Raw genomic sequence first — 24,057 nt, 5'->3', positions numbered from 1 at the left:
GGAAGTTAAAGTTGCCACAGGGGCATCTACTTTAGGGATCTTTAGATCATAGAATCATAGAATAGTAGGGTTGGAAGGGGCCTAGAAGACCAGAGAGTCCATCAATCTCAAAAGACATCTTCTAGTAGAGACAAACATTTCTTTGGAAAAAAAATTGGGAAGACAACTTGCCTTAGCTATTATTTTTTTTTAATCTATTTTTCTTTTATTTTTATAATGAAATAAACACTACCAATAATATAATCAGAATCTTCAGTTTCCAACGTTACAGTATTCTAAGAAAAAGAAAAAAAGGGATGATAGCAAAAGAAGGAAGAGAAAAAAAAGAAAAAAAAGAATTATATTAAACTTCAATAAGAACAAATCAAATATTCAACAGTCCTATAGCACAGGAATAGAAGCAAACAATCCATTTCCATTGGCCATATATCACCATTCAATTAATGTGTATTAATAAACATTAAAGGCTTAGCCAACAAGGAATAGTAATCATCATCATCATCATCATCATCATCATCATCATCCCATAATGACATTAATAATGATAATACTAATAGAAAGGGGGTAAAAAGGTTAAGAAAAGGATAAAAACAAAAGCAAATCATTTGTATATTTTAAGTAATATCATATCTAAAATATATTTATATTTGTACACACACAGATAGGCATTTTATTACAATATAACATAAAAAGGAGAAAGAAAAAAAATGCAAACATTTATTCTGGCATACTGCCTAGACATCTTATCAGTTAAATCCCAAACAACACTTCAAAAGAACAGTAAAAATAGCTAAGTTCCAACTCCGGAGGCTGAGAGAGTTGGTTCCCTTATTTTAATTTTAATACCAATTAAAAATGATTAAGCAGCATCAGGATCCAAAAATCTTTTCATCTGGCCTTCAAAAAGAATACAAAATGTAGCCGGATATTTAATATGATATTGCAGGTTAATTTCCTTTGCCAAACTTCTTACCTTGGTGAATTGCCTTCTTCTGTCAGGGATTTCTTTAGTATAATCAGGAAATAGCATAATCTTGTCATTTGCTGGTCTCCATCGGAGCTCACCTCGTTCTCTTGCCAAACATATACGTTATTTTTTGTGAAGACTCGTGAAAATTGAACAATAACAGTCCCAAAAGTCCCTTTAGTGCCACATATTGAACCAGGAACATGATATGCATGCTCAATATCAAGTAAAAAATCAGATGGTAAAGCAAATAGCTCATGCAAACGTTTATCCATAAATTCAGCCAGACCTATATCAGTAGCCACGTCTTTAATACCAAGGATACGTAGATTCACTTTGCATGTGAAGACCTCCAGTTGAGAAATTTGAGCAGACAAAATATTGTGAGGCACTTCCATGGCCGTTTCATGAGCAGTAACCCGATCTTCAAGAGCATTAACCTTCGCTTCCATCTTTTGAAAAGAGATATTAATTAACTCCACAGCCCCCTGAAGGGCAGTAATTGAGTCCTGAATTGTTTCAAGTTTCTTTGACTGCTCTGGTAGCTGAGAAGATGTAGTTTTTATCAAAGCAAACAGCTCCTCTTCATCTCTGGCATTTCTAGAAACTTTTGCTGAGGGAGCAATTGAGGGAGGTAAGTGGGGTTCTCAAGCCTTTCCTTTTTTCCTTTGGTACTGCCATCCTCCACTTACAAAAGCACAACAAGCAAGTATAATTGCAGTAACAAACAAACAAACAAAAAACACTTACGCAGATTTAATTACAGGTCCTCAGATATTGCTGGTAGTTTAAATTCAGAAGTGCTGTTTGGAGCCATTTGACTTTATGTCTCCTAATTGCTTAGGAGTTTCAAAGAGTGTTCAGTAGATGACACTGGGGCGTCTAATCTTAGATTCCAGCCCCTCTGTTTCTCTACAGAAGCAGCTGTTCTTCCAAGATTTCATCCGGATGGTACTGTAAGTGTCCCCTTTTAATTCCAGGGGAAGATAAAAAGGTTTCTCAACCTTTTCCCAGCTGTTTGAGATAAGCAATCTGCGGAGCTCCGCAAGTCACTGCAGGACGCCATGGCTCCAACCGGATATCTCTGCCTCAGCTATCCTTGATTGAAGACCAAAGATGCAGGAAAAAGAAAAGAAGGAATGAAAGAGACAGGTGCTGGAAGGTCGATATCTACCCTAGTAGATTGGGAAGGCTCATCTTGTAATGCTTTCATTTCTTTCTAGATTATTTTGCAAGTCAATTTATTGTAGTTGGCTTTTTTGGAATTCTTTGTTTTTGATTTGCAAAGATTGCTCCAGCTATTGGGCAGTATAGAAATGTAATGAATGAATGAATGCAAGAATGAATGCATGAATGAATGCAAGAATGAATGCAAGCTGAGGGGAAGAAAGACATTAAGACCATCACTGTCAAGCCTTTCTGCATAGATGCACGACTAGTTATTGGTGATAAAATACATGAGTAAAACATTATGCATCTTGTTTCAGCTGCTGCACGTATCACACCCAAATGACTGGTTCTATATAACTACTGTGGTCACTGGAATTGCTTTTCCAAATAGACCCCATATATGTGACTTGTAATTATTTAATATTTTATAATAGAAAGCAATTAGAACAGGTGGAGGAAATGTTTCTTTATTATAATGCTGTTCATTGAATCACAATGCATTTCAAGCTAAAATAGCTCTTTCATCAAAAGAACATTGCAGTGATTAAAACTAGTGCTGTGACGAAAATTTCTCCCACATCTTTTTCAACCATTCTCATTCAATTTGATCGAAGAGAAATTGCTTCCAAAAAGAAAGTCAATGGTGAAGAAATTTTGGATACATTCTCATGGTCTGGGTTTGGGTTTCTTGGGCTTACCTTAGGTGGCTGAGGAGTGAGCACAGGTGTCCTGTTTTTCATTGTGCAATCATCTCTCTGGCCGCCTGTGGCCTCCTCAACTTCCTACACTTCAGTTAAAGTCCAGTTTAAGGCACCATGAGGTAATTCCTCCCATAGGGCTTTTGTAGATCAGGATGTGCAGGCAGTGTGGGAGGCTGGCTGTGATTAGGTAAGCTCAAAATCACCACAAAAATACACTATAAAACATCCTCAGTGAGGCAGAAGAAGGGAAGCCTCTTTCAAGGGGGGAGAAACCTTTCATGAAATTGGAGGACAGCTTTTGACAGAGCACTAACTCCACCTCATCCCTGGAGCTGGGCACAACACTGTTCCCATCTGCTTTGCGGTGTATGCAAATGGGGGCCAGCCTGCCAAGACAGTTGATGCTATTGCAGCATGAAAACCCCCAAAACCATTAGGGGAGAAAAAGAAGAAGCTGTGCTACAAGGCCTGCCAATGGGGAGTCCTACCTGGGAGAAACGGTTTTCCTTTATTCATTTAGATTCCATAAATCAACATGTGTTTGTTGCCTCATAGACCCATCATGTAAATATCTATGTAAAGCATTTACTGATTTTTGTGAGAGTATTCTGGAGTAAATGTGGATTGCAGCCATCATGAGAAGATCTGGGGCTGCAAGAATAAAGCAAACTAGAAACAAGCACTGTATCCTGATACGGCTGTTGATCCTGCTAATTATGAATAAAAAGCCTCAGAAATGTGGCTTGTCAAAGAATGGGAAATGAATATATTGTTACTTGAGAAAGACTTTGAAAAAGACTTTGAAAAGCAGAACAATTGTGTTATCACAAGGAGATCTGTTTAACTCTAGGCCAGTCCCAAATGTACCTTCTTGGCTAAGATGTTGGTGTTGCAACTGCAGAGGCATCAGGATGAAACTGATTATCTGGATCTATGTCGATCAGGCTTTCAGACAGGATATAGGGCTGAGACTGCTTTGGTTGCTTTGGCTACCTACGCTAGGATCTGGATGTGGGGAGCACAACTCTATTAGTTTTCTCAGACCTCTTGGTGGCTTTGATACCATCTAACATGGTTCCTTCTAGACCGCCTGGTGGGACTCAGCCTTGAGCATGCTGTTTTGCAGTGGTTCCAGTCCTTTTTTGTCAGGCCATGTCCAGGTGCTGGTGGAATACTATTTGACTCCATGGCCATTGGCCTGTGGTGTCCCACAGGGTTCTATCTTTTTCCCCTTGTTGTTTAATACTTACATGAAACCACTAAGAGAGGTCATTCAGAGCTTTCGAGTTAGGTGCACCAATATGCTGATGACACCCAGCTCTATTGCTCTTTGCCACCTAACATCAGGGAAGCAGTTGCAACCTTTGAATGTTGCCTGGGTTCGATAATGGTCTGGATGAGGGTGAACAATCTGAGGTTAAATCCAGAAAAGACAGAGGTGCTGTTGGTCAGTAGAAAGCCTGACTTGGGGACTCGAAAACAGCTTGTTCTAGAAAGTGTTTTGCTTCCCTTGAAGGATTAGGTCCATAAGGAGTGCATTTGCACAATTATGCTTGGTGTACCAGCTGTGACCCTTCCTGATGATGCTTTGGTTACATCAGGTTTAGATGAACAATAAGCTCTATGTGGGGCTATCCATGAAGGGTATCTGGAAGCTTCAACTGGTACAAAATGTAGCAGGTATGCTGCTAACAAGTTCACAGTACCTGGGCTATATTACACCTGCCTTGAAAGACCTCCACTGGCTGCCAATCACTTTCTGGGCACAATTAAAGATGTTGGTTTTAATCTTTAAAGCCCTAAACAGTTTAGAACCTGGCTATCTAAGTAACCTCCTGTCTCATTATGAACCTGCCTGAGTATTAAGGAGAGGACCTTTTGAGGGCACCATTACTCACAGAGGCCTATATGTCGGGCATGCATGGAAGGACTTTCTCCTGTGTTGCCCCCAAACTACAGTATGTGCTCCCTCATTAACTACAATTGGCCCCCACCATCTTGGCTTTTAGAAAGGGTATAAAGATGCCATCTTTTCAATTTAGCTTTTCAAAATGTGCAGTTTTAATGTTTTCACTATTTTAGTATTTTATTTTTTTTTTACTGTTTTTAAAGTTTTATTGTTTTAAATTGATGTACACTACCTTGATGGCTTTTTAGCGGATATAAGGTGGTATATAAATGTTAATAATAAACAAATAACCTGATGAACTTTAATAAAAGCAACAGTTCCCAATTTCATCACATTTCCCTCCCTTCTTGCCAAGTGGAACACGGATGTTTGTCCAAATGTCATTGTGCAGTGATTGATAAGGTATGTAGATGACATCGAAACAATTGTTTACACACTTTGCGTCTATTGCTCCTTCTTTGATAAACCATCTGCAATAACATTCCTTCTTCCTGTGGAGTAGAATTCCTTATGGTGGCATTCGCTACCACAAGATGTAGTGATGGCCACCAATTTGGATGGCTGTAAAAGGGGATTAGGCATAGTCATGATGGCTATATGCTGCCTTAGGGATGTACGAAAGTCACTTACCTTTTGCGGATTATGTTGATGGTGGGGGAGGAGGTGTTCCGTCCCTCCCCCCGGAATCCTCCACGGGGGGGGAGGCACTCCGTTCCTCCCCCCCCGGAATCCTCCGCGGCCGGCTGTGCTCCGCGGCAGCTCCGCGGAGCAGCTGGCCAGTCCCAGCCAGGCCAGAGCCGTCCGCAGCCGGATTTCCGGCCGCGGAGGGCTCTGGGAAAAAACAAACTGCGTACGCAAATGGCGGCAGCTACGGCCGCTGCCATTTACGTTCCTTATTTTTGCCGTCTTAATCTATGTAAATATTTACGTAGACTAAGACGGTGAAAATGAGGGGAACGCAAATAGCGTAGCTGACGGATACTGTAGCCGCCGCCATTTGCGTACACTTTTTTTTTTTTTTTTTACCCAGACGTTTTAGGCTACGTAAAAACTTACGTAGCCTATCACGTCTCTGTAAAAAAAAAAACACAAAAAAACTGCAAATGGCGGCGATGGCGGCAGCCAGTCGGAAGACCAGCCGCCGCTGCCGGAGCCGCTGCTGCCCGGAAGATCCGCCCCAGGTAAGTCTCGTCCTGGGGGGATCCATGGGGGGGCGGGGGGGCCGTTTCACCACAGATTTCGGAGGGGCGAATGCACTGGCATTCGGCCTCACCGAGATCCGTGGTGGAATTCTCTGCCATCCTTATGCTGCCTCCAGTATCAGACACAGTATGCCTACATACACCACTTTCTGGGGATACACAAGCAGGAGGGTGCTGTTGCACTCATCTCCTACTTGTGGGTTTCCCACAGACAGCTGGCTGGCCTCTGTGTGAACAGAATGCTGGACTAGTTGGACCTTTGGTCTGATCCAGCAGGGCTCTTCTTATATATCAAATGAATAAATAAATAGGGCAGAAATACTGTAACTTTATCCCCAGTTACTCCTTTAGAAACACCGACTTGCCGTACCACTGCTTCCTCTTCTCTTGGGCTACTGACGAATTCTTTGGATATGCTTTCATCACTTCCTCTGTTCTTTAGTGTATACTTAAAACATGGTCAACCACAGCTGTTTCCTTCTCCAAAAGCTTACCTCCCATTTTTCTTTAATTAAATCTAGATGCCTCCTCACTCTTTTCCCAAACATTAATTTCAACTGGGAGAACCTCCTGAGGCACTTTCCAGGAAACCAAAAGCAAGTATGACAGCTTTTCATCCCAGTCATTAGGATTTGTGATGCCATTAGTTTTAATAATTCATCTCAAGGTACCATTGAATCTCTCTACTCATCCTTCTTACCAAACCTTTATATTAAGTAAGCAAGACTTACTTCCAATTATGTCATCGTTAATGACAATGCGACTGCTGATATGGAAGGCGGGTTAAAATGAGCTATTTTTATTAGGTAAGTAATATAGGATCAAACAGGCTCATTTGCATACTAGTTCTAACATGTTAAAGAGTAATCAGCAGCATTAAAATCACTGAAATGGCAAGAGGCCAAGATCAGAAACTCAATGTGTGTTATAAATAAAAATCTTTATTCCATACAGAGTTATGCTAGCATATTTGATTGGCAAGCACTGTAATAAATTCTTTTGAAACACTGAGTTTAAAAACATGTAGTTGTTTTAGTAGTTCTTTATTATATAATGAGTTGCATGTTTATGTGTCATACAACAGCTAATATGCACAAAAGCTTTTCAGTGAAGCAGGTATGGCAACGGAGGGAGCAATCCTATGGCCTTTAGACAGTGGCTAGTTGGCCATAAGATATGCTGTTTTCCGGGAACCGATCTCCCTCCACTTCCACACTGCCTCGGAGGCAGCATGGAACAGCCCCATTCTCCGCACTTGCAAGAGGAGTGCGGAGCAGCTGGAGCAAGGCGTGGCTGGGGGTGTTCTAGGGTGAGGAGGGAGGAACTGCATGTACGACATATCCAATGTGTTGTACAGCAGCCTCCTCTCCCTCATGCCCTCCCCCCCCCCGCGGCTACACAGCCGCAATTGGCTGTCTAGCAAAAAATGCAGGGCAGGAGAAGCGCGGAGGGAACGATCCCCTCCGTGCTTCTCCTGCCCTGCTTTGGATAGGTGGTCGCCTCCGAATTCGGAGATGGCCACCTATCTCAGTAGGATTGCGCCCTAAGTTTATTGCGTGGACTATGGATTTGCAAGTAGATATAGAAGTTTTGAGGCATTCTGGAAAACCAACACCTCATTTTTCCCCCTTTCCTGCCTTCCAATGGTAAGCAGGGTAGCGCCAAAGTCTCCTGCGGGATCTTGAGATCTAGTTCATTTGTCTGATCCAATATTTTTTAATGTTTTTATATTTTATATTGTTTTACTGTGTGTTTTTTTGGTTTTAATTTTTGTGAACCTGCCCAGAGAGCTTTGGCTATCGGGCGGTATAGAAATAAATGTATGTATGTATGTATAAGTCAGCTTGGATTTCAGAAATGGCAGAAATATAAACTGAGAGCCACAGTTGAAGTCATACTGCTCCCCCTTACTAAACCACTTGTTGTACCACAGAGAGTACTGTGCTACTCCCATTTGAGCTATTTCTGCTAGCTAATTCATATATGTGTGTGTGCGCATGCATGATCTTCTGTGTTGTGGAGGGACGGTTTGTATAATGCAAGGACAGCTAAGTGGTGCTGAGTGGTGTGCTGAATTTCTGTCTGCTGTGTTCATCGATGCACATTGCACCCCTGTCAGTGAGGGTGCCACCATCTTCATTAACAATATCCTGACGTGCAGTGCATTCTGTTTCTCACAAAGGAATGAATGACAACTATGCACTTCTATGCAAGGAAGTAAAGGGAGGCACTCAGGAATACCACTGAGATGTAGTTTAACCTACACATGTTCCTGGTAATTTTAGCCCCATTTCCACTGTGAATCAAGACTGTTGGCACAATCGCATCTTTTCATGCTAAAATGGTGTGGGATGTAGGGCTGTGCACTGCTTTGGTCCGAAACCCGAATAACGAGTTGAAGTGGGCTGCTTCGGAGGTGCCTCGGCATGATATTAGGTGGAGCAGAATAGCAATGAGGCACCCCGAAGCTAAGTGGCTTGTATATGAAGTCCCTCGTCTGACTCAGTGATTCGTTCTGAGCAAACCCGACAGCCTGGTACCAAAAGTATCAACTTGACAAAGTTCAGCGAGGGGTTGAGGAGGAGGATGGAGGGAGCTTTGGTGAATGGAAACTGTAGTTGCCAAATCAGGGCTGAACATAATCCAGCAATCTCCAATCAGTGACAGTGGTGGAGGAGGGGGGAAGACTGAATAACTGGAGAAAAACGGCTGCATTTCGGAGACAGAGATCATTCTGATGGCGTTACTTAGGGATGTGAGAACCCACCCCCATCTGGGTTCTCCGCTCCCCCTGCCTCTGCTCCACTCGCTTGTCCCTCTGCCTTCGCCATGATTGCCATGTTTTTAAAAAACATGGCAATTGGAAATCTATGTGCGCATAGACTTATACGCAAAAAGCGCCATGAATCTTGAGTATATGGGCAATTCACAGCACCTTTTGCATATAAGTCTAGGTGTGCACATAGACTTATATGCAAAAAAGTGCAGTGAATTGCCCAGGCAATGATTTGGCTGTCAAAGACAGCCGACCAGCAGTGTGGCACACCCCCACCCCCGCTGCTCGCTAGCTATCTTCTCCTCATGAGCAGGAGACAGCTAGCAGTCCTTGACAGCCAAGCAGGAAGGAGGAGGAAGTGGCATGGGGCTGAGATGTATAACTCTTTGCTTTGAGAGTTTTTGTGGGAAAAAATCAAATTTCAGCTGCACCTAGCACAAAAAATAGTGGGCCAAACTGTCTGGAATTTTGCAGGTGGGGTCCCCTCCATGTTGGCAGAGAGACTCCGACGTTTCATGTATTTGTCATGAAAACTGAAAAGGTTATGGCCATTTGTGTTTTCCCATGCAAGTCAATGGGAAAACGCCCACAGTGAGTGATCTGGATATTCAAATCTCACTTTGAATCCAGAACTGAGTTGAAGCAGAGGGGATCCGAATCAGTCCAAATCAAAGCAGGGCTGATTCGGAGGGCCTGAAGCGGCATTCAAAGTGAAGCAGGCGGTCTGTGCACGGCTCTAGTGAAATGTAAAACATGCCTTACATATAACAAGTGGGACCTGCAAAAAAAAAAAAAAAAGACATGTGGAGCACTTCTGTCAGGATGCCAAATGTTCCATTCCATTGTCTTCTCCTCTGGTTTTCTTTCTTTTTCCAGGTAGTGCCAGCATTCTCCACCCACTGAGCATGCTCAGTCGTCATTCGGGTTTATTTGGGGGAAGCGTCTCCTGTTTTTTGCCCTTAAATGCATACTTCTGTAGGTCTTGCATTTCTTCCAAGCCTGTTTATGCCTCCCTCTTGTGTATAGATAGTGCCATTTTGGCATTCTGAGAGCTGAGATTGCTGTTAGCATGTAGCTGTCATTCTTGCGATGTTTTCATCCGCAGAGTAAAAAGTTGGAAGCACCCATTGAATTGTTCCATATGTTCCCAAGGCCCAATCAGTGGCCATGAAAGACAGGGCATTTTTAGTCATGGCGCCATTACTTTAGAATTATATCCCCAGGCTCATCTATGTTAATGTTACACCATTTGTCAAAGATGTGGCTATTCCGGAAGGCTCTTCGTGGTCTGTTTATGGTCTGATTCTTGCGTAGTTGCTGATATGAGATTTACTGATTGCTGCTGTTTGAGCGTGGGCTTTGTTTTGAATTGTTTTTGAACTGTCTTTAATTTAGTGAGGTTAGGGCACAATCCTATACATGTTTAGACAGAGAAAAGGCCTACAACTCCCAGCATTCCCCAGCCAGCCATACTGGCTGGGGAATGCTGGGAACTGTAGGCCTTTTCTCTGCCTAAACATGCATAGGATTGTGCCCTTAGCCACCTTAAATTTTCATGTAAAACAAAGGCGGGATGCACATTTTAAACATAAACAAACATTTGAAGAAATTATTTTCTATCCTTTTAAAATAAACTGGTTTTTATAATTTTAAATATTTATTTCCTGATTTTTTCAAACTGCATGCAGCATTTTCACACCTACCACCACATTCAGGCAGAGCTGTTGCCGTAGGTTGGAAATATTTCCTGTTAATTCCGACTAATATTAGCAGGTTATAAACAACATTGTCAAACACATGGAACAAGTGATTAGTTTTGGCTTTTGAAACAGAAAAAAAAGTAAAATTGGATGTGAGAGTTGAAAAAGACTGGGGAAAGACAACAGACACATGGAAAGCTTGTGCATCAGATTACTTGTAGTAGCTGGAGAAAAGAATGAAAAGAAATGGAAAGAGAGCAACTGACAAGGAATGCCTCATTGTCTACAAGAGGAGCTTAACTTGGAATGCTGTAAGGCAGTGTGGTGTAGTGGTTAAGCTTAGGGTAGCCCAGGTTCAAATCTGCTCAACCCTGAAGCTCATTGGGTAACTCTGGATCAGTCATATTCTCTCATGCTAACCTAACTCACATGGTTGTAGTGAGGAGATGTGTGTGTGTGTGTGTGTGTGTGTGTGTATGCTGCCCTGAGCTTCTTCAAGGAAGGGCAGGATAAAAATGTAATAGAACAAATAATCTGGACATTATTGTGGTCTATATTTTTTAATGTCACATTCATGCTTCTGTTTGTGCCAAGCTCATCAAGGATCATATGGTTAAGGACACCAGTTTCTACGCACTGTAGTGACACAGAAGCTAAACTCTTTCTGAAAAGAATTATGTAGCCAGCACTATATTTTCCTGCTTTTTGGTGGCCACATATCCTCGCATAAAGCAGAATGACTGCAACATTCACAGCCATCCAGTGAACAACTTAGTGAGATTTACCTTCAGCCTTATGGGATATGTTCCAGTGTTTCAAGCACAAAAAAACTGAGCATAGCTCACATATCCACATATATGAGGAAAGGAAAGTAGTTAGAGGATGGACACCAAGGCATTTGGACAAAGAAAAGCAAATCATGAAAAGTTTATGTAAACTGTGGGGATCAACTGCCACTCATGACAAGGTAAGAAGATCTCTGTTGGGATTCTGCAAGAGTGGTACTGAGCTGTTATGAGTTCCTGCACTTATGGCAAAAGGGCTCATCGATTCTGAAGAAGCTAAAGGAGGTAGTCTGAAGTCAAGATCCCAGGGCTTTATTGGAACAGAGCCATTTCTGTACAAGCACAACATGTGAAGAAACTTAAGTAATGCAAATTAGTGCTCTTTTTTTTTTTAAACTTTCAACAGAATTGATTTTCAGAGATTGGGAATTCTGTTAGAAACCACTAGATCCACCAAATTTGAGAAATGTCTGTCAGTAATTCTGCAAACTCAGAAATATGACTCTCATGTACTTTTTAAAAAGATGAATCCATATAGTCTGGGGAAATGTATTGCTTATTCAGTTCACAGACCACTTGTACAAATGATTAAAAAAGTAATCTGCTCATCAACATGTATCAAACCAAGTTTGACTGCCTTTTAGTGCTTTAATGTGTGCTTGTGTTCTTTACATTCATGTTGGCTAAATGGTTGTAGTAAACAGTAATTTTGAGTTTTAAAACATCCAGTAATTGCTAAGAAAATAAATACTTCAGGATATATTATGCAGTTAGGATGAACAATTTATTGTATATACAGTTAAGCAATTGCACTGTTTTAAAGAAATGGATATGGTAACTAAAACAGATTTAGCATGAAAGTACAACATAGACAAATTAGACTAAAACAGAAGTTATTTGTTGACCTTAAAAGAGTACAGAACTCAAAATAACAGGCACCAGGTTGCATTATTAACTAGGACAGTAAAAAACTGTACAGTACAAGCAACACATTACGATAAATTATGATCAATGAGGCAGTCTTTGATTTGGGACAAAAAAGACAAAAGGGAGGATATTAAAATCTCATAAATCCACCATATCTCTTTTCCATCTCTGGGACCTCTTTGGAATAACTTTCTCCGTCTTCATCTGAAGGAAGAAGAGAATTGGCAAAGCGCTTAAGAAATCCACCATAACGTTTCTGGTAGTCCAGCCACCATTCTGGCCTTCCCACTCTTCTCATGAAGCCACCATATCTCTTTTGCAGCTCTTTGGCATCATCTTCCAATTCTGGACTGCGCTTTATGCTTCTCATAAAGCCACCATATCGCTTGCTGACCTCACTATCATAATCATTCAGGTCCTGATAATGCCCTATTTCAGCATTTTCCCCTGTTCCGAGAAGCTCCTTCAGCAGATCAGAGGAATTAGCCAAGGTATCATCATCTGAGTCCTTCTTCATAAACCCTCCGTATCTTTTAGCAAGGATTTCTCCTGCATTAGGTTCCTCCTCTGGTTCTATATGATAGAGCTCATCCATCTTCTTCATGAAGCCCCCATACCTTTTCATGAACCCACCATATTTTTTGGCTAGCAAATGACTCTCATCTTGTTTTGGGTTGTCCCCTAAGGCACCATTGCCTTCCTGGGATAGATCCAGTTTATTTATTTGAAGGAGTTCCTTGCAGGTTTCCCAAGCCTTGGCAGAAGGCAGCTTTCCTTCACATTCTAGTGTACATGCCTGAAAAATAGTTTGATTTACAAATGCATGTTAACATATAAATAAGAACATATTTGAGATGTCTTCTTGTCTTGCTAAATACACAGGGAAATATAGAAACCAATGTTTCAGGGTATAAACTAAGTTCTATATAGGTGGGACATTAAAAGAGGCATGATTGCCCATTTTTCTATCTTTCTCTGAAATAATGATCCAAAGTTTGACATTGTGCTAAACAAATGTGCAGCTGTAATCAGTTTTAGTTGAAATTTGTGGAGGGCCTCACCTGAGAACAAGAGAAGCACCACACTTCCCCAAATATCTATAATTATTTCTTAAAAAGTAAATGAGTTGCAAAGCACAGAGCCAGTGATAACATGGCACTATCTAATGATGCTGTTGAAACATGAAGGAAAGCTCATCAAATCAAAGGAAAGCAGATGATACCTTGAGCACCTTCATAACCCTTTTGGGACATGTTTAGATGGGCACACCATTTTGTAGAGCTGCACATTCCTTCAAATAATTGGTCTTTAAAATAAAATTAACAGAATTCTTCTGATGCACTTCTTGAAACAGAAGCTTCACAACAGTGAAACAGAGAACTCATGGCAGTGGGAGTGTGGAGCAGCCGAGCTGTGGATAGGAAGCTTGTGGGAAAACACTGTGGGGGGTTGAAGTAGCATTTCCACACAAGTGCTCTATGTACGTCTGCCAATCCTTGCAAATTCACAGCAGACCTTCTGCAGTTGCTGCAGTTGCACATATCACAGTGGCTACATGTATAGTGTCCATGTGGACACCTCTTGGCTGTGAGCTCAGCAGATACTTGCAAAGGATGAAATCCAGTAGTGTCCATCTCCCAAAGAAAAGGACACTATTGAAAGAAGGGAATTGCCCTCCCCCTGAAGCCCCACCTTGCATCCCCAAAGCTGCTCTGGAGGGTTGGAGGATCCACAGAGCAGATTTTGGCATGGTGCAATGGCGAAAGAAAGGGGAACTCTGACTCCACGAGTGAAAGTAGAACCTTGGATAGAACCCATAGAGCAGCGGTATAGTTGTGGCTGTTCCAGTGGAGAGGTTATACAACTGTATTGGTAATGAATGGACAACATCAACTTTTATCCAAAGGAGGAATTGTTCATTAAAAGCCTCACAAAAAGCTCCTTACAGGGTGGCTTACAAAATTTTGAAATAATGAAACATCACATAATCAATAAAAGCAGTAAAATCACAATGTAACTACATAAAACAGCACACCTAAAAAGTATAGTTAAGAATCATGCCAGCACATCTCTATTACAGCTAGTCATAAAGGTCCTCAAAAATAAAAGATAGATAACAATTAAAATGTTTAAAATAAAAATAACACATTTGAGAATTCAAATTTACTATATCTAACATCGTGTTTCGTACTCCTGGCTCACTGCTTGTGAAGTGCCAGCTATGATCTGCAAAAAGTTGTTTGAAGTATTAGCGGTTACTAAAGAGTTAACAAAATGTGGTGAATGTGGTGTAAATGCAGTGAATGTAAATTTAAAAGAATGGGTTGGATCCAAATTGGCCATTCCATCGGAATGGGCTTCTTCCATTCATGGAACCCATTGGGATCCAGCAGAGGCTTCTGGCTGGAGGAATAGGATGGGGAAGTGATCTTCTCCAATTCCCCTTCCCCTAAAGACCCCTGTGTTGTTTTTTATGCTCCTCTGGATGGTCTCCCAGCTATCTAGAACAGCTTTTCAGGCAGCACAAGGAGCTTCAAGGGGAAAGAAGTATCATAAAGATCACCTCTCTGCCCTCTTCCTCCAGCACAAATGAAATTCTCCTACATGTCATTCTGGATCCAGTCCAATACGTTGGATCCAGACTTGGTCATGCTCAGAGTAAACCATTGAAATCAGGTTAGTTGTGACTAACTTAAGTCTTATTGATTACAATGGGTCTACTCTAAACATGAATCTGGAGCCAACACAATGTCAATAATGTTACTACTTAACTGGTTTATGGTAATAATGCATTTTTTTTAATGTAGAGTGTTCTATTTAAAATAGTTTGATTGCTTCTGAAAACAGAATTCAGTATAGACATAAATCGCATCTCCTCTCTCTTCTTGCTTCCCATGTAACAGCCAATAAAAACTCTCAATATGCATCCATGTTCATTCCAGTCCAGTGAGGGAGAGGAACTGGGAATGGTACACACAACAGCACCAACCAAGGCTTGGTCTCTACATCTGGCACAAATGACTGCATTCCTATTTCTGACACTAGTTTGGGAACAGATGGTTGGCTCTGTCAATACTGACCGGTTTAATTTCCTGGCTGTTTGGGGCTAGGGGGCTGGGCCAGAATCTAGGAGAAGTTGGGGCTCTGTATCAGGGGCAGGAAATCTATTTTGATCTGTGGGCTGGATTGCCCTCCCAGACACCCACCCACTCCCCCCTTCTCCATGGAGAGAAAGGCATGGAGCTCTGTGCTTCATTCTGCACAGAAAAAGTGACCTGACAGACACGTGCAGACTCTGACCAAGTTGAACGCTTCCTTCCCACACTGCTTGGATCCCAATCAGGGTGCAAGCTGCACTGGAAGGGATTCAGCCAGGATTTGCGGGACCAGGTTTTGCAAGCTCCAGCAGAGTGTGGTGGAATCCCTTGTTATCTCTGATCTCTGACTGGAGATAAAGAACAGATTCTCTTTCCTGCCACTTGCCTTCCCGTTCTCTCTGTCTCTGTCTCTGTCTCTGTCTCTCTCTCTGTGTGTGTGTGTGTGTGTATCTTGTTATTTCCATTCATTGAAGGGAATTCCTCTCCCTAGATCTGCTGGTGTGGTTTGGGGAGGGGCCCATAGAGGGTGTAGAATCCTCCACAGGCTGGACTGGGCAACCTCGTGGGCTGGATTAGACCTGTGGGTAGGAGGTTGCCCTCTATGCTCTATATCAAGGCTTTCTATTTCTCAAAAAGATCACCAGTGTTGCCAAACTGAGCAAAGTTAAACAATTTTTGGCTGGTTGCCACTATATGAGCATTTTTCTGGATGCTCATATAGTGCAACTCCAGAGTGATCCTATCGACAGTAACAAGATTCCACAGGAAGAAGTGACTTTTGGATTCTTAAAGTGAATTAAGGTATTGAGAAGAACTTTTGATGAAAATGTAAAAACACTTTGATGTGGCTGTACTCTCACTTTACCGGGATCATATACTGCTCTGCAACTGCAGAGTTCAATGTCAGCTTTGGGGTCCTCCCCCGATAAAAACCAAATACATGCATGTATTGACTTGCTGTTTGGCTAATTTCAAGTTAAACAAGACATCCTTCATACATCCTATACCAACTGGTTGATTTACACAGTCAGCCCTTTCCTGTTGTTATCCAGTATGTTCAAAGAATGGAAGCGCACAGAGTGTAATCAGCAAGCCCTATTGATATTTTCTTGTTTAATTCTTATCTTGAAATATTTTGAATAGAGGATGCATAGCAGCAGTGGATTTAGACAGTGTCTGAAGAATATAAATATGTCAAGCAATTTAAATTTAACTGCCTTCAAGTAAATGCCTAGGGAGCTCAGAATCTTAAAGGACAAGCACAATACATTGTGCATGACTGAAGTGTGGCATACAGCTAGTCTCAGGGTGTTTTTTTTAACAGTATAAATATTATTTTCTATACATGAAAAACAATGTTTGATTCAATGCATTCTTATAGCTGTCTTATTTACAGCTTCATTTTAAACATCAGTATTGAAGAAACATTTAATTACATGCCACAGCATATTCTACTAATGATGAAATGAAGAACTTAAGGAGCAATCCTATGCATATTTAGACAGAAAAAATGTCTAAATCCCAGCCAAAAATGTATAGTATTGCTCCTAAATACGTAAGTAGGTGCTCGTGGTCTAACTGTGTGGTAAGATCTACATAGAGTGGATTAGATCTAGACTTAGTCATACTTAGAGTAGACCTATTGAAATTAATGGGATTTAAGTTGGTCATGAATAACTCATGTCCTATTGATTTTAATGGGTTTACTCTAAGTATGATCATTAGCACATAGAAAACTGATTCATGGCTTCCCGGAGGCAATGTGTCTATGTACATAGCATATGCAGGCACAGTAGTTTCCTTCATTAGTAAGTCTCTGTTACTAATTATGGAAGATGGGCTTCAAGGCTAAGAACTTTCCCCCCTTCCATCTGTCATCCTGACCAAAAACATGCAGGTATTCACAAAGGGAAGCTATTCGTTTTATTGAAGGCATGCAATTTTTTATGGGCTGAAACAAAGATGCTCGAAGTCTTACAGGAAGAAGTGTATGACTTCCCTTCCAGAAAGGCTTTACATTATATCTGTAATTGCTTGGTGGGTGTCAGGAACTGCAGGGATGAGAACTTGCAGCCCCAGGCACTGTACATATCTGCCTCATGTGATGGGCCCTAGGCTTGCAGGTTGGAGCATTTTCATAGGAAGTCAAGAGTTGGGTACTCTGGCTACCAAGGCTCGCCAGTAGCTTTCTTCACTAGAAGGGCAGACTGGGACTTTGCCTAGTGAAGGCAAGCTCCTACTGGATGTAGTGCCTGGCTTGTTTACTGGTTTTGAGCATCCAGCACTGAACCCTGGCTTGATCTGGCAGCTCTGACTTTTGGCTTGGTCTCCTGGCTCTATCTGCTGGTTTTCCTCCCCCCCCACCCCCCCAGTTTCTTGCTTCCACTTGTTGGCTGCTATGGCTCAGCTCTGACAAAGGGCAGTTAAAATTTAGTATAGAATATCCCATTCCCCCCCCCCCAGTCTCTGCAGTAGAGAAGTGCTGCATGGTTGAATATGAATATCTGAATTAAAGTAGGGGTCATAACAGTGGCTATAAACAATATCGCATTTACTATTTCTTTCAACAGAGCTGTGGTTGAAACTGTCATTTGCCTATATGCATATGAACATGCTTCAAAATATATACCCATTTGGAAATCTATTCATTTTCAAACAGCTACAACATATTGCTAGGTACTTCCTATGTATATGGAACTCCGATATCTCTTGTAGCATTATGTTGCCTGATTTGCTTGTTTTTTTTTATCCCCTTTTGCGCTAAAGCAAGAAGGGAAACCAAATGATAGAACAGTTATACGAGCCTTTCCCAACCTAGCACCCTCCAGATGTTTTGGACCACAACTCCCATCATTCCTGACTGTTGTCAATGCTGGCTGGGACTGGTGGGTATTGTAGTACAAAACATCGGGAGGACACCTGGAGGTTGGGAAAGGCTGGTTATACAGAAATACTTGGTTAATGACACTGTGCCTTTAAATTCATAAAATAAATGGCTAAATCCACCCAAATTTAAGCATGCCCCATTGATTTCAATGAGTGAGTTAAGCCCAGAGATAATGTATCAATCTGTACTAACACTGCTGTTTTACTAATCTATTCTTAATTTTCGATATTAAGTATAAATCGCTTATCTTGGAATATTAACTAAAGGTGATGATAACAATCGTGATAGCAGAAAAATGTTTTTAAACCAATTCTATTCACTTATGAATAACTGAATGCCAATCCAATCATTATGTCAAAATATCTCATCTGTTACATGGCTTAAAATTTAGAACACAGAATATTTAGTTCTTAGTTACATCCTACATCCTATTTCAGAGCACACATTTATAGATATTGTGCTCTGAAATATTGTCAAAGAATTGCGAGGTCCTAAAACAAGTGATCTGATCTGAACACCTTTTTGTATGGATCTCTAACATTCCATTTTGTCTGTTGTGCAGTGCGATCCTATGCATGCTTACTCAGAAGTAAGTTCCACTATGCTCCATGGGTCTTGCTCCCGGGTAAGTGTGTATAGGGTAAGATTGCAGCATTGGATAGATCATTAATGCGATTCCTGATTCTTCATCTTACTAGAAGATTAATTTAAGCAATGTTTGTGGTGCCAGGAGTACCATCTTTGCTGCTTGTGATGCTTTGAACCTTGTCTTTTCAATAACGAAATATGTCCAATAAAGGGGGCATTTTATCTTTTGCCTCTGCCACTCACTTATGTTCTGCTGTGCAAATTCCTTTCAGAGACTGACTTGTTTTCCCACATTTGCTCTGGCTACATATTATCTTCCTGGAATATATGCAGTTATGAAGAAAGCAACAGCTTACTGAAACAAAAGCTGGATAAGCCAAACTCCTTCTACAATCTTTGACATACATGGAAATGAAGGAGCATGGCACTTCAAAGATATTTCCCTTAAATGTCAGTTCCCTTGTGATTCCCCTTTTTTATTTTTCAAAAATATAGTCCTGCTGCATCACCACTGTCTCTAACGACTTCAGTGGGAAGTTGGGACAGTTAGTCTTTTCCTGGGTCTTATAATTAAATGCCTAAATGCTCTTTTGCTCCAAGATTGCAAAAAGCACCAGGACTGAGTGCAGAGGTCAAAGCATATTTCTATCTGTGGTTGTCCTACAAGTGCCATTTCTCTCACAGAATCATTGGTTGAACACCAAAGAGCTGGTTTAAGGAAGCTCAAGGATTTTTATGCACCCAGTATGGTTTTTCAACTTTTTCTTTTTGAACAATACATCCCACGCCACAACATATTAGAAGCCACTTTTGAAACTCATCTTTGTGGCCTGGTTTGCATGACACAACAGCTCACCATGACTTAATTTATCCATGGGGGCTGTTGCGTTGTGCCAGGTACCCATAGGTACCATTGCCACCATACAAAAACCCAGGCAGCAGTGGGTGTTTGAGGGTTAGGCAACTGTCAAATAACCCTAAAGCAAGCCATAGGTTATTTGAGGGTTGTCTAACCCTCAAACCACCCCTGCCACATTGGTTTACATGACATGACAAGCCAAACACCTGTGGGTACCATGCAAAAATGGTGCCCACAGTGCGGGTTCCCAGCATGTGATAGCCCCTGTGGATAAATTAAGCCACAGTGGGCTGTCATGTCATATGAACCAGGTCAGTTTGCTTCAGACTAGGACTGGGGTGACCAAGGTTCAAATTCCCTGGATGATCCCAGGCTTTCTCAGCCTAACCCACCTCCCAATGTTGTTATGAAGATAAAATGGGGAGGGGACCATATACATCACCTTTTGGTCCTTGAAGGAAAGGTGGAATACAGTGTAATAAATAATGAAATAATAAATATCAAAAATGACTTGCCATGTGGCATGGAGGACTGCTGTTTGAGCAACAAAAGCTCCCCTCATGTGCACATGGGACTAGTCTCCACCCATACACACCACACATATGGATTTGGGCAATAACATTGGAAAACACCAAAAGCCAATTCAGTCCAATCCCTGTCACAAGGATCAATACATGTACAGTGATTAATCCATACAATCCATACCACAGAGGATCTCAGTCAGACAACAGGTGAACCTCCAGATTCCTTCCTTCAGGGAAGCAATATTTAATAGGGAAGGCATATCGTCCCAGCAAAAGCAAAGCCCGAATTCAAATGGGAATTATATGCTGTTAATGATGCCTAGGGCTAAAAGAGGCCAGTCCATCCCTGAGATGTGCCTGCTTAATCTTCCTGAGTCATGTTTTCCTTCTCACTTCAGCTGTCTGTATGACCCTTGGTTCACCTGGGCCAATCAGTTAGTTCATGTTGCCCAAAGTCTTCACAATTGTAGGACATACAGTAGATCAAAACTTCCCTCCCCAAGACAAGAATGCAAAAACCAAGAATGGTATCAGTTCTGCCAATGCTGTGATCCTGTGGGATAAGCATGACGCAGGGAGACAATAATGAACCACGGAAGTGAGATCTTTGGTGTTCAAGCTAGTCCTAAAACCCATGGATACTTTTATGCAATTTAGGATTGCAAATGCCCAGTTTATATTTCTTATCCAATGCAAAAAGAATTCCATCCCTTCTGCCTAATTCTCTATACCCTTCAGTCCCCTGAAGACCACATAACCTATCAAGCAGGTTCTATTCTTTAAACAGTGAGAAATGTGGGAATTCTCCATGGTGCTGAACTGACTGATATCTGTGGACAAGTATATGAACAGATGATGGGGTTTTGCAAATGCTCATTATTAATTTGCCATAGAAACATAGATAATTTGCATATCTGGTACCCAATAACACTAAGATCAGGTTTCAGGCAGTATTGTCTAGTAGGTGAAAAGTGCATACTTAAACTCTTTCGAGGAAAGACATATGTCTCTGAGGGCATATTCATAAAATTATAAGCTTATACTCCATACTGTTAATCCAGAATAACTACCTCTCCCTTATGTACTCAGGTACATTGTATTCAGGTACATTGATATAGATTAAAACCAACACATCACATATAAACATATGTGGAAAATACATGGAAATATTATTTAACAGCTAATCAAGGGTGATTCAAGTGCATAATTGGTTGGCTCATCTGTGTTAGTGATCTACATAATTCTGACTTTTGAAAACTGGCTTGTGCCAATATAGCTTTTCATGGTAATACAGTGTCTTGGGCTTCTTAGTTGGGTAAGAGTTGAGGTCTTCAGAAAACAAAGAGTAAATTGTGCTTACCAGTGGGTTGATATCGGCATGGTATGACAATCGTTGGGTACAAGATGCACAGTCCTTGCTACATTCCGCCTGAACAGTAAGGATGAGGCATGTGCTAAGAACCAAGAGCAAGAAATGACATCTTAGAAGCAATGCCATGGTCTGCAAAAAGAAGAAGCAAGAGTTTAACTCAATGACAGTCACCTTCTCTCTTGTTCCAACACATATTGTGTTACAAATTCAGATATGAAAGGAAATCAGGGTGAAAGAGTTCTAACCATAATACATCAGATACAATCCCGACAGTCATGAATTTGAACAAATGTGCTTACAACCAAATCTCACTGATTACAAGAAAGGGCAGGCACTGAAGATCATGGCATTAAAATCTGTGTAATACTTAAAAGTTTTTTTTTGTTTTTTTTAAGCGAATGTGTTCTTGTTGCCCTGGTACATCAGAAAGTTGAAGCTCATGTTTCATTTTATAGCTTAGGGACTACACCCATGATTTATATAATGCTGACGGGTTCATTTGAACAAGTAGGATCCTGAACATTGCATCCAATATTAGTCTAACTTAAGTCCCATTCATTTCAATGGGTCTACTCGAAGTATGACTAACATTGAATACAGCCCTGAAAGTTAACGTTGAATAATGATGAAGAAGGAGGAGGAGGAGGAGGAGGAGATTTCTAAACAAACAACTGAAGAAATGTTCAGTCCCTTCATTTGTTTTCACGTCAGGTTAATTAACTTGAAACAATGGCCATTCCATGGTTCTGTGTATTCACACTTTCTAATGCTGTTTAGAATGACATTTCTGCCACTGACAGTGGATGAGAGAGGAAAATGTATAAAAGTACTAAAGTGTACTTTGATAAAGTACAAAATCACGAGTGAAGCAGGTGGATTAAGGGGTAAGGTATCCAAATAAAGACGTCTCGTGTATGAGTTTGCAATAATGGATACTGCACAGAATTGCGCTCAGCCTCCGAATAAGCGCCAAAGGGTCAAGAGAAGGAGAGAAAGCTGTGATACTAATCCAGTGCGGAAAGGGAGCGCAGTGCTACCAGTGGCGAAAGCGGGCAGAATGGAGTTTCATCCAAGTTCCTCGCTAAGCTTACAGCACCAGCAAAACAGGTAGTCCGTTTTCATGGAAGCCGACCGTTACCCAGAGAGTGAAACTTGGGCGGAGTAAAGGCCGGGAAAGGGCAGCGCTAGGGAATCCCTCACATCGGAGCGCCGCGCGCCTCGGCAACGCGCTCCCGCTCACTTACGTGTCTTTCTCCGCGTGGATCCGCGCTCGTGTCTCCCGCGTAGCGCAGCCGGGGAAGTATCGGTGGACGAGCTCAGCGACGCCTGCCTCCCGCGGAGCTGTGGGGAGAAAGAGCAGAGCAGAGCGGAGAAGAAACCATCCGAAACTGAGCGCGCAGCAGGAGAAGTCGCGAGCCGCAGTTGCGGAGGATTGTCAGCTCCGGGAAAACTTACAGGGGCGAGCGGCGGCGGCGGCGGCGGCGGCGGCGCTGCCTCGTCTCCCCAGACGGAGCTCCTTCGTGGGCTCCGGAGCTCTTGGGCGGAACCAGGACCCGGGCAAGTGAAGAGCGCGACTTTATACCTAGTCAAAAGAGAGGAACGCGGGGCACCCCCCAATCGCGTACAGCCGCCGGCTGACGCAGCGCCTACGACAGCCAGTGGGAGCGTCTGGTAGCAAGGCGGGGCGGCGGGGCGGGAGGGGGAGAGGAGGCCGCTCGCGCCCGCCCGCCTGCCTGAGGCCGGCAGAAGACGCACGGTCCTGTTGTTCCCCTGGGCGAGTGGGTGGGTGGATGGGCTCTTCATCTGCGCCCTCCCCCCGAGCGGGGACCAAGTCCAGCCCGAGGTGGCCTCCCCGCTCCCTCGAAGGGGGGAAATGGGCCCTTCCACGCTTCCAATGGGGAGGGCAAGGCGTCCCCCTGGTTATGGGGACTGGATGTTCCAGGCTGGATCACTTCCTCCTTCGCAATGCAGGGCTCTGATTCTGAGCCCCATCACAGGAGGATGCTGGACGTGCGCCGTTGCCCTCAAATGTGACACGTAAGCGTCTGTATCATATACCTCTTCGAAGTCTCCCCCCGCCTGCCCCCCCACATGTCCCATTTCTTAGCTGCTCTGGGTATGAGATCCATTCATCTTTAAAAAAAACAAGCAAAGGTAGCCATGCTGGTCCGAGAGAGAGAGAGAGAGAGAGAGAGAGAGAGAGAGATCCTAAATCCATAGTTGGGCAATCCCTTTATTAGGACCAACCAAAATTCGACAAAATTATGCAAGCTTTCGAGTTCTACAGAATTCTTCATCAGGCTAGGTGGTAGAAAAAACGAGGGTGGTACAAAGAGCAGGGGATGGGGGAAGATTTTTTGTACCATCTAGCCGGATGAAGGGTTCTGTAGAACTTGAAAGCTTGCACATTTTTTTTTGTAATTCTGGTTGGTAATTCTGGTAATAAAGGGATTGCCCAACTATGGGTCCTGGATCTGGTCACCTGTGCTGTAGGACACAGGAGTATTGGATGGCCTAAAGGTTCCAGCATTGTTTCCTTGCTGCTGCTGCCTGTACAGGTATCAAGAGCAATGGAAATACAGGGATTTCAAA

At 42.3% G+C, this 24,057-nt stretch overlaps 1 protein-coding gene and 1 long non-coding RNA gene across 2 annotated transcripts in view; one reads left to right on the top strand and one right to left on the bottom strand.

The window, feature by feature from the left end:
- The window catches only part of LOC146346935 (uncharacterized), a 127,469-nt gene that overhangs the window by 21,345 nt on the left and 82,067 nt on the right, over nucleotides 1-24,057 (top strand). The gene's annotated exons all lie outside the window — the stretch shown is intronic.
- On the bottom strand, nucleotides 11,981-23,106 carry PENK (proenkephalin). Its single transcript, XM_084848063.1, has 4 exons — nucleotides 22,921-23,106; nucleotides 22,710-22,806; nucleotides 21,454-21,594; nucleotides 11,981-12,933 (listed from the first exon to the last, which is right to left on the bottom strand). Exons 3-4 carry the CDS (start codon nucleotides 21,589-21,591, stop codon nucleotides 12,268-12,270), a joined length of 804 nt encoding a protein of 267 aa, XP_084704189.1. The 5' UTR covers nucleotides 21,592-21,594; nucleotides 22,710-22,806; nucleotides 22,921-23,106; the 3' UTR covers nucleotides 11,981-12,267.

The sequence above is a fragment of the Heloderma suspectum genome, chromosome 4 (genome assembly GCF_057233095.1).
Source record: "Heloderma suspectum isolate Gila_16-S chromosome 4, 16-S_ref, whole genome shotgun sequence".
Lineage (NCBI taxonomy): Eukaryota > Metazoa > Chordata > Lepidosauria > Squamata > Helodermatidae > Heloderma > Heloderma suspectum.
This window is presented reverse-complemented; position numbering and strand designations above follow the sequence as displayed.

Bases quoted from the DNA above. Each gene is read 5' to 3' on its own strand.
- PENK (XM_084848063.1), bottom strand. From the start codon at position 21,591: ATGGCATTGCTTCTAAGATGTCATTTCTTGCTCTTGGTTCTTAGCACA. The intron at 12,934-21,453 runs GTAAGCACAATT...ACTATTTTTCAG, and splicing joins ATGCCGATATCAACCCACTG to GCATGTACACTAGAATGTGA.